Here is a 14,479-nt window from a genome sequence, read left to right as displayed (position 1 = left end):
ATGTTGTAAGCCAAATAATGACAATATTGAGTAAGAGACTTCAGGGACTGAAAATGCAAGTGTGTGTATAATCCTGGCTGTTACATACTTTGGTTTTGTTCACTAAAGTGAATTGAATTAATGTCATGAAGCTGCAACACAGGAGGTTGGGGTTGGATATCAGGAAAAGGTTCTTTCAGTGAGAGGGTGGTTGGGCACTGGAACAGGCTCACCAGGGCAGTGGTCGCAGCACCAAGCCTGCCGGAGTTCAAGAAACGTTTGGACAACTTTCTCAGGCATCTGGTCTGATTTTTTGGTGGTCCTGTGTGGACCCAGAAGTTGGACTCAGTGGTCCTTTTGGTTCTCTTCCAACTCAGTAAATTCAATGTATTCAACTATGGTGTCCAGTTCTTGGCTCCTCAGTGCAAGATAGGAAACGGCACGTTAGGGAGAGTCCAAAGAGCGGCTACAGAGATGATGAAGAGACTGAAGCATCTCTCCTGTGAGGTAAAGCTGAGAGAGATGTGACTGTTCAGCTTGAAGAAGATAAGGCTCAGAGGCTTATCTCATCAATGGATATAAATACCTGAAGGGAGGGTGTAAAGAAATTGGAGCCAGGCTTTTTTCAGTGTTGCTCAGTGCCTGCCAGGACAAGAGGCAATGGGCGAAAACTGGAACACAGGAGTTTCCATCTAAACATCCAGAAGCACTTTGTTACTGTGTGGGTGAATGAGCACTGGCACGGGTTGCCTGAGAGGTTATGGAGTCTCCCTCTTTGGAGGTCTGCAAAACCTGGGTACATGGTCCTGGGCAGCTTGCTCTATGTGGCTCTGCTTGAGCAAGGCTGGGACCAGATGACTTCCGGAGGTCCCTTCCAACCTCAACCATTCTGTGATCCTTCATTTTTCCAGTAATGAGAAACTTTTAAGGAAATCTGTCCTTAACTATAGTTCTGGTAAAGCTAGTGAGCCTATTATACAGTTGGAACATATTATTATACATTTAGAATCAACTATCTTAATGTCATGTAATCTGAAACTGTTCTGAAGAGGAAAAGCAGGTTATACCATCAGGATAAAAATTCTATCTGTTTTCACCTTCAAAACAAATGTGTGAACGTCACAGAAGCCACCTGCTAATGCTGATGTAAGTAGTGGAACTGCAGCTACAAATGGGACATCTAATAGCTGTTCATTAAGGACAGTAAACATTTTCATTGTATCATTATATTACACAAAAGAAGACAGTGCTTTCACGACGTCAGGTTCTAGAATGAGAGTCAAGTGGCTATCTGCAGAAGGTAGGGTGAATCTGAACAAGAAAACTTAATTGCTTAAAAGAAATTGTTTAAGTTTTTAAATTTCTCTTTCTTTTCTTTTATTCTTCAAACAGTGGAAGCTCTACATTTGGGAACACTGATGGCTGCACATGGCTATTTTTTTCCAATCTCAGACCATGTTCTAACACTAAAGGATGATGGCACCTTTTATCGATTCCAGGTAAGTGTTTTTAATATGTTCTTGACTTGCACAAATGCAGGCTCATTTTAAACAAAGGTTTATAGCAAATTGTAACCATACTTCTATAACCTAGTAAATGGTGGTAATTCCTCTTAAAGTGAAAAATGTAGAAGGATTTTGTTTAGTAAATGAAGACAATAACTTCGGTTAAGATGATAGTGGCCATTTTGATCCCTAGAAAATTGTGCTTGGTAAGCATGATAAGGCTTAATGTGAAAGTATCTCTCACGAAATAAATTCATCTAATATTTTGCAAGTATAGTAAATGAAATCAAATGATCTTATTGACTCTGATTCCTAACATAGCCTTAATTTGTAAAGGGGGAGGTATTTTTCTTATTAAGCATATCGTAGAAATATGTTAAAATAAAGGGTAATACATACATTCTTCCTTATGTGAGGATTTCCTTATAATAACAAAGTAGTGTTGAAGTAGTTTGTGTTCTTTGAACAAGTGCAAACACATTTCTACATTGATGTGTCTGTTCCATCGAATATCACAAGCATATGCAGAGCCTTCAGAACAAGCTGGAAGGAACATTCATTGTATATGTATGTATATGTTCACATCTACCTATACGTATATTATTCACATACCTTTGTAGTTGTATTTTATTGTTAGATTTCAAACTAAGGTCTTGGGGAACTGAAGTGTTGATTTTCTAATAGTGAATAGCAAGCTGGAAATTCACAGACCAACAGCACTTATGACTCAAAAAAAAATTTCTGCACACTGTCTGATTATATATCCTAGAGTAGAAATCAATTTGTTTTGTGTACCATGTGCCACCTTCAATAGGGGTGGTTGTACTCTGTATTGCTCTTAAGTGGTGGTCATGGCAGATATCACCAACAGCTGCTCCAAGGTATTTGCTGCTTTGAAATGATCTGATGGTCTTCACTATGAAATTGATTATACGAATACTACAGTTTGGGAAGCCTGCTCTGATCTGATCAGACAAAATCTTTTGTTTTATAGATATTTAAGTCTATTATTTGTCTTAAAATAAAACAAACAGTTAAATAAGGAGTCATTAAAGAATAAAATAAAACTGAGATTATGATCTTTCAAATGCAGAACAAAACTGAGATACATTGAAGATCAAACATAGTCTAAAATGTTGTATTAGATGAATTGCTGTACAATACTTTCATCAGTATTTTTGCTTGAGCTCTATTCTATAGATCCACATAAAGGAAGAGAAAGCATCATAGCTTTTGATCTAAAAAAAAAATAATCTTAGCGATTATACTAATATCTACAGAACACTCTGGTAAGAAAAAGAACGTTTATTGCATACATGCCTACGATATCACTATATATCTTCGTGTGTAGATCCTGTGTTTCATACAGCGCTAAAAACCCTGCTCTTCAGCAGGACAGTTATAGCAGGACAGTTATATCTGTGTATGGGTAATACAGAAAGAAGTCACTCCACCTCCTTCCCCAGCCACCTTTGATCCTGGAGAGTGGATCTGAAAGAAAAATTTTCACTCCCATGGTGTTTCATCCTCCTTAGTGTTCAGTATAAATAAGAAAGGATGGCACACAGGTGAAGGGGCTCACTGCTGAGGACTTCCTTTAGTAGAGAATAGAACATACCTTTAGGGGTGCTGGTCATTGACTTCTGCACTGCTACTGGCCTGCTGCTATCTCAAACATGGGAAACCAGCACCCCTGCTAGCATGATTATTCTTCTGAAGGAAAGTATAGATGAGAATTAACTGCACAGTAAACAACTGAGAGTACTGCAGCTACCCTGTCACAGGCTTTCCTCAGAGAGGTCTATAGCCTACATTTGGACAAGAAGATTTACTTAGGGTTAGACTGTGAAATGATGTCATTTGATTTATGTAAGTTAAGGATTTAGCACCTATTTAACATATGCATACAAAATAAGATATTTTCATCAAGTGTTGCTTGTTATATACCTGCAGTACTTTGACAGTTTGCTGCTCTGTGGCATTGCATAGCTGTTGCATTGCTATTACTATGCTAACAATGTTAAAACAATGTAATTTTAGCTGTTGATGTATGCCATAAGAAAACAATTTATAGTGGTGTCATACTGTTAACTGGAGTTGTACCAGCCAGATTTGTCATTAAAATTCCATATTCTGTACCAAAATAAGGCTAATATAAAATCTGTTAGTGATGCTGTTAAGTTGGAAGGTGAAGATAACATACCCAATAGGGAAGAAAGGTTTAACTGTAAATGTGTGAATGTTGCTCTAGAATAGTTGTTCAAAGGCTTCAGAAACAGGACCCCTTGAGTAATCGACAGGATTCACAAATATCTAGATATTTTAATAGAAAGAGAAAACAGTGCAGCTGCCAGAAATGAAAACTTCAGAGGCCATCCCTGCAGAGAAATCTTTACCTAGAATACAAAGACCTGACCTACAAAAAACAGGCTAGCTACAATAATGTTCTCCATTTTTTCATGTTCCAAAGGATGACGCATTCCCTTCTGACAGTAAAATTACTTCCAGTTTGTTTTAAACAAGCTGATGTTGTATAGAAATAGCTAAAAGCAGTGGAGATTGTGCTTCCTTTGCACAAATGCCCTTTTACAGGCAAAATTATGCTTTTTCAGTTATTACTGTTGCCATCAGGAGGGATGTAAAATTGTAGTTGTAACTGCTTTTTTAAATAATGTGGCTTTAAAAATAAATAAATAAATAAATAAATAAATAAATAAACCCTTGATCATTCTTTGACTTATTTGAGTGTAAATAGGTCAGTTTCTGCAATAACAATTTAATTCAAAAGGAGGTGGATCTAAGTATTACATTCCTTACTCAGATAGGTGATTTCTTGCTAGTCTTAACAAAGCAAAGCAGAAACTTAGGGTTAGTGGTTAATGATATTTTCTGATCCATCCTAAACAGCCACATTGCCTTTGCCTGGTAATTTAAGCCCTGGGCTAAAGAAGGAGATGAATACCTACTACCTACCCTCCTCTACCCATAGGCACATACGTATGAGGGGCTCAAATAAGAAAAGCAAGATGCACCTCAGAAAGATCTTCCTGGAGCCAGGCATTACTCACTGAGTGCCTTTCATTCATATCCACATAGGTGATAGTATGGCTGACCTTGTGAGGAATGCCTGATTTACCCTTTCATCTGCTAAACTTCTGTAGTAGTCTCCCAGGAAAAGAATAGTGATTTCTTCTACAAATTGCACATTCATCCTAGGCTTCTCAACATTCTTTGTGGAAAATAGTGTTTTCTAACAACTTCTGTCTTTAAACAAAGGATACTTGAGATACTTAAACCTAGGATACTTGAGACTTGTGATAATCACATTCCCCCCCCCCTTTTTTTTTTTTTTTGATGAGATCAACTTACCATTTAATATAAGCTAATTTTCAGAGGTGAAGTTTAGGTTCTGTTGTTTTATGACTTTTAAGTTGGAAGGCACACATAGCTGAGATAAAGTATGGAAATGGGAACAAAATTTCTTGTGGTGAAAACAAGTCTGGTGAAGTTAGCAGCGAAACTCATGGGTTTGACAAGGTGATTTCATCTGTGGTATCTTCTGTTCTTCCATTGGGAACGCTTTCCGGATGAATGCATTTAACCTTTCTGGTCTTGTTTTTCCTATACCTGAAGTGGAAATAAAAATATGTAGCAATCACTATAGGGATCTTTTAACATCTTTGCTGAAAAATAATGTAGAGCAAGAATTCTGGTGGATCCTTCTGTGTTAGGGGTAATTACATTACTTCCAACATCACTTTGAGTCTCCCTGCTCAGCTAACCACTCCTTGGCTCAGTCTTGAGTCTCTGTGACCATTTTGAACCCTTAGGGTGTGTTTGAATATCACAGCTCTCCAGCTACCATCCACAGCTTTGCTGGATCATCTACTGTGTCTTGAGGGAAGGATTTTATTGGAAGATAGGTTTTTGCAATAAAAAAGAAGCAGGTTATCTTACCCAGAATTTGGCAGATTTTATTTGGAAATTGCAGAAACAAGGACTAATTAATTGTCTCTTCAGCTCACGCACTGTATATGCAAGTGCAGTTTAGGTTCCAAAAAGGGAAAACATTTCAAAACCATGTGTTTTCCTGACTGTTTTATCAGTGCCCTTTTTTCTTTTTAAATTCTCTGCTCAGACACACTATCACCTCACTGCCTTCCACACTCATCCCCTTTCCAAGATAGAATAAAACAGTAACAGAGCCAAAATCTTCATTGTTTCCAACTTCCTCAACCTCTTTTTTAATAATTTCAGGGTAACACTGGAGCACTCCTTTCTGTATGGGCTTGATATTGCTAGACCAGTGTTCTTAACCTTTTCCTTTACCAGAAGATTTTTGCATCAACTGTAGTGAATGTAAAGCTGAATGTCTGTGAATTCTGCCATCCATCATACAAGGCATTTAAGGTCGTGTATAACTTATTTTTAGGAAATACTTGATTTCTGCAGTTTGTAAAGACTCCCTGGTGCCTGTGAGAACTGCAGTAATATGCAAAGAAAGGTTTATGTGTGATTTGAATATTCCTCCCCCATCCCAATAATTGGATTTTAAAAGATTTCATGGAGTGGAGCAGCTTCAGAAACAATTCTTTTCTTATTAATATCAACCAGGGGTAGCTGAAAGATGCTTAATGATTTCCCTCTTCAGTAATGCAGTTTAATGCATAGAAATTAATCATGTTTTATAAAAGCTGATAGGCTGATTTTTACCAGTGGCTGTTTCATAAGCTCAGATATTATTATTGATTAATTTAATGGTAGAGCCAAAACAGATCTATTTGTTTTATCACAGGATCACTCACCATGCATAGCAGCCACTGCTCACAATTTGTTTAGTGTGGAGTAGGGGCTATATTGCAGGATTTTGTTTCATGTGACTTTATTAAAAGAAGGTTTATGGATTTCTGTGGTTAGCATCGGTTAACAATATAAGTCTATAATTCAAGAGAAACAGTGTGCATTTGTGAGTTCAAAACCAGTGCTGTCAATGGTCATAATGAGCCTTGTGACAGCCTGTTCTGTTCCGAGTACTTAAGTGGTTCCACGATAGCACATGCCATGCTACGTAAGCCTTATTCCTCTAGCTGCTGACTTGTACTGGCTGCTTATTCAAATTGCAGATGCAGTTAAACAAAGTGCCTTATCAGTGCGTACTGATAAAATCTGGCAGCATTATTTCTGCCTGGGCTGATAAACAGTACTTGACTTTCCCCAAACCTTTCTACCGCCCACCTAGCTTCCGGCTATAAGCGGGATGTCATGGCAAAATGACAAATGTTCTCTCTTAAATACTTGTTCTTGATGAACTGCTTCACATTCTTCTGAGGAAAAGTAAAATTCATTCAGGTTTTCTACATTTCACAAAAGTTCATATTTTCTAATCTTGTCTTAGAAAATGGTTGTGTTGAGTTACAACATTTTATACCATGCCTGAAACTCTCCTAGGGACAATCGTTACCTACGTAGGGTTTCTAGATCATGAAATAAGGCACATAGTTGCATAATGGTTGTATTATAGGAATGTATGATACTGTAAGTGATGTTATAATAACTCTACAGTGTACTCTGGATATATAAGTTGTAAGTAGTTAAACCAAGCTTCGGTAGCATTGTCCAGGTATAGAGTTTATTTGCATGGGCAGAGCCTTCTTGTATTGCTGTGAGAGTGTTTTAATCAGACAAGAGGATCCAGCTTTCTCACTTGCACACTCTTCCTATACTCATTCCTAAACTCATTCCTTGAGACCTGGGATCTTATTATTGGTCTTTTCTTACTTCTTAATCTTTCCTTGTTGAATAAGATAAATCCTTTGTTCCACAGTCTTCATGGATAACCTCTCCAGCAAATTCTTCTGAGGGATTATTAAATATCTTGACTGTGAAATTGTGTGGAGACTTTTGGAACAGAAGAGAAAAGATGTGAACTCAGCACTCACATTATAGAACTGGGAGAGGCAGCCACGTATTTTGTGGCACATGAGTCTTGTAAAATATGTAAGGGTCAAAGAAGTACTCCAGACTTCATCAGCGGGAAAATTGGGGTTTTGGAGTAAAAGATTCCATGGATTTCTGTCTGTCACCTTGTGTAAGGTCACTGTTAGCGTGCCTGATTGGAGTGCTTGGCACTACAAATCTCTGTGCAGGCAGGCAGGAGCCTGTGCAGGCAGGCAGGAGCCTGTGCAGCACCGGGGCTGAGGGGTACTGCAGCTGGGGAGCAGGAGGCTGCTCTGAGGATGGACTCCTGGAGAGCGAAGGCAGCAAGAGGCTGCTTGGTACATGACGGAACCTAGCCAGCTCCTGGGAACATGTTTCCCCCAAAACAGAATGTATCCTTCTAATAACTGAATTGTACTGTTGTGTGAGTCTTGTGATGAGGTTTCTCCCCTGGTCTTTTTTCAGCCGGGAGATTTACTTCTATTACTATAATTTATCAAGTATTCCACTTTATCCAGTGTGTGTGACACATGGTGAGGTAGATTAAAACCGGAACTTTATGACTGTCAATACCAAACAGTTAAGCAAGAAAATGTAGAATACACCCTTGGGAAAACATCAGTCATTTCAACTACACACAGGTTTGTCACTGGATTTTTGCGTAGAATCACCCACCAATGCCATTTCCTGCTTTGAAAGTGAATAATGGTTGCCTTCTCTCTGAATACAACTTTATCAGCAGCTGTAGATGCTTTGGAACACCTGTCTAATTTTGATACCATAGTTCTTTATTTACTAGTAAGAAAGCAATATGGTACTTTGCTTTGGTCAAAATACATTGCATCTACTGTTTATTTCTCATGCAGTAAGGGCTTTACGCCATCAGAGACCTAATATGTTCTTAAGAAATAAAGGTATGTTCTACATTTAGCTTTTGGGAATTCACAAATGCATATTGTATGACAATTGTTCAATCTAGAAACTAGATCTAGAAAGATGTAGAAAGAATCCAGAAAATTTCAGCATTTGCCCCAGTTCTGCAAAAGGTAGATCTTTCCTTTTCTCTAGATTTTTGAGACTCGTCTGCCTTCTGTGTTGGTTTTTTTTTTTTTTTTTTTTTTCAGAATAACTGCTCATGTTTCAGAGGTAATTTGAATGATTTTTTTTTCCAGGCATAACTTACCCTTCAGATAACTTGCACCCCTTTCAAATATCATGCAGATAATCCAGGATTTTTGATAACTCTTACTGTTTCTCCATAGCTATTAGAAAATTAGAGATAGAAGAAAAAGAAGTATCAGAGCAAATTTCCCCTCATAACACACACATGCATGCATCTCAGCGCTGCAGAATCAGGAGTTTTGTTTATTTGGCTTGGTTTTTGTCTTCTACAAATGAACCCACAGCTTACCCACATGAAAATGCACAGTTTTCCTTAAGCATTCTGTGGTGTATTTCATCAGGCCTCTAACTTGAATGTTCTGACGTCATATAAATATTTCGCTCTTGTTTTTTTTTTTTTTTTCCTGTACTTTGCCCTGTAGCCTTATCTTCATGTCAAAAGTAATTTTGGGCATGTTCACGGAGCTGATTGCAAGCAGATTTGAACTTGTTCCCACCAGGAGCTGGCTGGCTGGATGCCAGCCCCAGCCACATTGCAGTGTCTGAGCTGTTGAGCTACACTTCTCAGCAGGTCCCATTAAATGCATCCGAGCACCATGCAGGTAGGGCCACAGCTTGCAGCTGGGAGGCGGCTTGTGCCTGCCCAGGGCAGAGCCTCAGTAAGGAGAGCTCACGCCTGCCTGCAATTCCATGGCAGAAAGACTCTTATCTATCACAGTCTCCCTCCTTTCAGAGACTCAAATAAGGGAGACATCTAATAATCATCTGTACTTATCTATACTGTTACTTGATTCCCTTTCCCATGTTGTAATGTTTTCTTTCTGGTGGGTTTCTTCTTTTGGTTTATCTTATAACACGTTATGAAACCTTTTATTATGGTTTATGTACTTTGCTAATTAAAACTCATGTTCTGTTTTTACTCCTCTGCTTTTATCTCCAGAGGGATGGTGGTGCAGGGATGCTTAGACTTACTAGCATACGTATTCATTTGTGCTTTTTGCCTGATCTCTTTCTGAGTTTAGTTGATTGGAAATTGCCAGTGTGGTTTTACCAGTCTGTCATTATGCTTTTCCTTTAAAGGTAATTTAATATTTAATACGTCTCTTTCAATAACTGTGATCTCCCTTCCATCTCTTCATCCCTTAGTTTACTTTCTTCCCAAGAGACTTTCTCTGCCTGAGAAGACCTTCTCTGCCAAGAGATCTTTTGGCATTGGCTCAAAATCACAAGACAGAATTCATTTTTCAAATCTCATCAGGGTGGGAGTATATCTTATTTCTCAAGAGAAATCTGAAGTATTTATGAGGAATTTTGCAAGTATTCCCACAACCATAAGAACTCTGCCTTTCTACTTCTGGAAAGGCTCTCCCCCTGCACCTTTCTCCAGACGTCCTCTACCACAGCTGCTACTCCCCCACAAGCAACATCTGAGCCCCAGCCAGTTTCAGTTTAGGACCTGCTTGAGTGGATATGGTATATTCGGTATCCCCCCTCACTGGATTCTTCTTCATTAAGCTCAGCTTGAGCCCATGTAAACAGAGGTTAAGATTACTGTTAGCAGGACAGTGATGTAGTTATGCTTTCCTTCTTGGGCCTCTCTAAAGATGCACTTTAAGCCCCTAAGGAAGGACTGCTCTTCCCTCCCAGTTCTGAAAACTTCAATGATGGTAACTTTGTGCTTTATATGATTGGCATGGTTACTTTATTTTATTTTATTTTATTTTATTTAGTTTCTTGCTTCCTTGGGATTTGTTGAGTGTTGCTATTTATTGTTTAGGAGTTTGCTTTCTGTTTACATCTGTGCTTATATCGGTCACTTTGATTTTTGTGGCATGGTGAAAGAGCAGTTGGTAGGAAGAATGACTTATTACCCCTCCATTACAAAGCAAGAAACAACTGGCAAGAAACTTCTTTCAGCCTTTGAAGTTTGCTTGGGATTTTATTTCCCTCCCCTCCCCTCCCCTCCCCTCCCCTCCCCTCCCCTCCCCTCCCCTCCCCTCCCCTCCCCTTCCCTCCCCTTCCCTTCCCTTCCCTTCCCTTCCCTTCCCTTCCCTTCCCTTCCCTTCCCTTCCCTTCCCTTCCCTTCCCTTCCCTTCCCTTCCCTTCCCTTCCCTTCCCTTCCCTTCCCTTCCCTTCCCTTCCCTTCCCTTCCCTTCCCTTCCCTTCCCTTCCCTTCCCTTCCCTTCCCTTCCCTTCCCTTCCCGTCCCTTCCCTTCCCGTCCCTTCCCTTCCATTTCTATTTCTATTTCTATTTCTATTTCTATTTCTATTTCTATTTCTATTTCTATTTCTATTTCTATTTCTATTTCTATTTCTATTTCTATTTCTATTTCTATTTCTATTTCTATTTCTATTCTAATATATATCTTTAACCTGTTAGCTCATTGTTACTTAGTATGTAGCAAGTCCTAAATTGCAGCTGTTTGTGTTGATGGGTCATTGTTACAACAGAGACAGATTTTTCACAATATGTGTTTAACCTGACAGTAGGTATGAATGTGTCACCATTCAGTCCTCTTGACTTCTATATCAACATTAAAACAAATCTGAGGGAAGTGGGCAGCAAGAGAGGTTTCCATTTGTGCACCTGGAAGATGTTTGAGAAAAAACAATAGGAAAAAGAGAGTAAAGCAGAAGGTTTACCTAAGGAGGTACCTGTGGTTTGAAATACTGCACAGACCAGTATGTTTAATTAGATTAATTGAACTTCTCAAATGATATATAATTTTTTGTGTTTGTATTTATATGAATGCACTAGGCATAAAATAATATAACCCTTTAAATTTTTGCAAGAAAGTTAGTATGTTAAAAAGGAAGTTATTGGTGTGAAAAATGCCTAGACTGTCTTATATTCTTTATTTCGTAGATGGGAAATATTTTAACAATGCATTTCACAGTCTTTTAATAAACATAGCATTGAAATAGTTGTTGACGTTTTTCTTGGCTTTCAATTCAGATACCATATTTTAAATGACACTTGATAAATAATTAGGAAAAATGTAGGTTTCCACAAACGAAAACAACTTTGATAACTTTGTGAAAATAGGATGTGTTTATTGGCATTTTTAAACAAATAACTCATAGAAAAGAGTACTGAATATTAATATACCCTGATGAAAACTCTTCAAAATCAAGAACTGAATGTATCCCAAAATATGTTCCATTTTTTCACCTTCTAAAACTGATTCTTTAGGTCATGTGAGAGGTGTGTTGCTAGGGAAGATGAAAAAGAACCTCACTACCTAACCTTGCGTTTTTTGTTCCCTTACCTTTAAAAATAAGAAGAACACTGTTCTTCTTCTTCAATGCCATTCTGAAACTAGTGCAATAAAGGAGTGTATAAAAGTAATTTTCTGTTTTGATGCCTATTTCAAAATTGTCAAGTTAACAATATAATTGATCTACCAAAAATGTAAATTGATTTTGAAAAACAGTATCAACCCAAGAACTGTATGCTTGCATTGTCTAACTTGAGTTCCCTACTTTTTTTTTTTTTTTTTTTTTTTTTTTTGTCTATAGACACCCTATTTTTGGCCATCAAATTGTTGGGAGCCGGAAAACACAGACTATGGTCAGTGTGGAAATCTTTCCTATTTCTCTCGGGATTATGTATTATATGAATGAACACATCATTGTAGTCTGTCTTGTTTAATCATCCCACTATTAAAAACATAATTAATGTCATGTAATTCCTATGCAAAAATTGCTGATATTGAAACAAATGTGTTGTTACCTTTTTCAAAGTTTATTAAAGTGGGAGTCAGATTTGGTATTATTCTTAGAAAAAAAAAAAAAAAAAGAAGCCTCAAAGTGCACCAAAACCTACCTTTCCATTTACATTTTCTGTTTCCTTCAGGAAGTATAATCATTTACAGTGACAAAATCTCAGGGAAGCAGAGGACATTTTATTGATAGCTGTGCAATAGTTATTCTCAGATTCAGACCCAAAGATGTAACTAGTTTAGATCTCTTACTTCTGACAAACAACAGAAAAAAAAAATATTTGTTATGAAAACTAATATGGTTCTAATATGAACTGTATTAGAAAATACCTTATTTATTTCCCTGTTTTGTGGATTTCTATTCACAATTTATACATTATAATTATTTATGTACTTTGGAAATTCTAAACATAATAGGTATTAAAGTATTGCAAAAAGCCTTAGGCTAAGCTTTTCAAAAATGGTAACTAAAATTAGATGCCTCTGTACAGCAAACAATGACCTAATTTTTCAAGAAAAGGAATTATCTATGAACTGTCTCCTGTTCATTCTAGTGCAGACTGTAAGTACTCAGCTCATCTGAAGACCAGGTCACTTATTTAGGGCATAAGCATGTGCATGATAGCTTATCTATACAAAAACTAAAATTTGGAGTGTCTACAGCCTTTTGGAAATTTAGGTTGGTATTCACTTGTAATAAGGATTCAACCTCAGCTCTTGGAAGCTGAAGACTGCAGGGATCAGTGTAAGGGTGGATGGTTCCAATGGACATTTCTTGCTTTTCTGGAGCTGACTTAGTTTGATTTCAAATACGTTGCTAAATAAAACAATTTCATGCTGAGACTTTCAGCAGAGATGAGTGCCTTGAACGTAAAGTTTGCAAAGAGTGCCTCATTCTATAGAATGAGAAAAATGCTCATTCTTCTTATGACATGCTGATAAGTGAAGATGTCCAAGAAGTAGCTATCAAAAGCTACAAAGGAGCAAAGATTCACTCATACTGCATCTGAGTGATTAGCCACTCCATGCAAGGGAATTAATCTCTGAAGGAGAAATGCTTGATTTACCACTTATTGCAATTTTTTTTCTTTCCTTGAAAGTGTTATTTGCTTTCCTCAAAGGGACACTTCAATATAGTCTTCTAATATGTTAAAGATCAGAAAGTAATTTGTGGTGGTTTTAAGAGACATTGAGTTGTTCAGCTCTAGTGTGTATGACATTACTGGGAGAATTTTAATAAATAAGCATGCACTTAACAGGTCTGAACTTGAGATCAGGTTGAGAAAGTTTCTATTAATATCCTTTAATCTAAATCAGGAGAAACTATAACTTTCTAGTCACAGCTAGTCACTGGCTTGGGCAATGAATTATATACATTAGTCAGTCAGTGAACAGAATTCTTACATAATCTATGCATTTTTTTCATGCCAGAAACACAAAATTTAATTTGCTATCAGATTCTTCCCTTTGTTGAGCAGTAAATGTACTGGCTTGAGATCTTTTGAGATTTAATATAAGACCTGTAAAATATGTTCCACTGGTGAATTTAAGTTCTTCTGTTGCAGTTAGGTGAAGGAAGGGAAAATCCCAACCCTGCCATGTCATTTCTCCTTTGGAATTAAGAGCCTATAAGTAACCTACCTACAGCCTACACTAGATCTACTTAAGGCAGCTGTGAATTGCCAGAATTGGCTAAGGCTAGAGCATTCACAGGAAAGTAATTTTTTATAATAACTTTTCAATAGTATTCTTATTGGGTTAGCCTCTTCCCAGTCCCAGAAATTAGCCTTTGCCTTGTGGCCTGAGGATTTTTTTTTTTTTTTTTTCTGATAGCTTTCTCTGCATACAAACAGAAGGAAGATAAGGGAACTAAACAAGCGCCTTGCAAAAAGGATCACATATCTGTTGTAAACAAATGGTCATCACAACAGTAAAGAAAACTCAAATATATAATACTCAAAAATCCAAAGTAAATCTAAAGTAGGATTGAAGCAATTTGATGATATTAAATTCCATCCCAAACACACTCCAAAAAGGTTCTGCAGATTTTCACAGTAATTGTTACTTACTAGAAAGTATAATAAATAGAATTTATGCTATTACAGATACATAAATGCATTTAGTACTTGTCATGTATTATTGTACTGTGCTGTGCTTCTGTTTTAATGGACATATCCAGAACAAGCTTGAATCTCTACCTCCTAAAACAAATGA

General features: G+C 37.4%; 1 protein-coding gene across 1 annotated transcript in view; it reads left to right on the top strand.

Annotated features, from left to right (window-relative positions):
* Positions 1-14,479, top strand: part of RGS7 (regulator of G protein signaling 7) — a 308,925-nt gene that overhangs the window by 220,995 nt on the left and 73,451 nt on the right. The window contains exons 8-9 of the mRNA XM_035558119.2: positions 1,372-1,478; positions 12,063-12,114. Of these exons, the coding sequence (XP_035414012.1) occupies positions 1,372-1,478; positions 12,063-12,114 (159 nt within the window). The remainder of the gene's footprint in view (positions 1-1,371; positions 1,479-12,062; positions 12,115-14,479) is intronic.

This window comes from Cygnus atratus, chromosome 3 (assembly GCF_013377495.2).
Source record: "Cygnus atratus isolate AKBS03 ecotype Queensland, Australia chromosome 3, CAtr_DNAZoo_HiC_assembly, whole genome shotgun sequence".
In the NCBI taxonomy this organism is placed as follows: domain Eukaryota; kingdom Metazoa; phylum Chordata; class Aves; order Anseriformes; family Anatidae; genus Cygnus; species Cygnus atratus.
The sequence above is the reverse complement of the archived record's forward strand: the minus strand, read 5'-3'. Positions and strand labels throughout refer to the sequence as shown.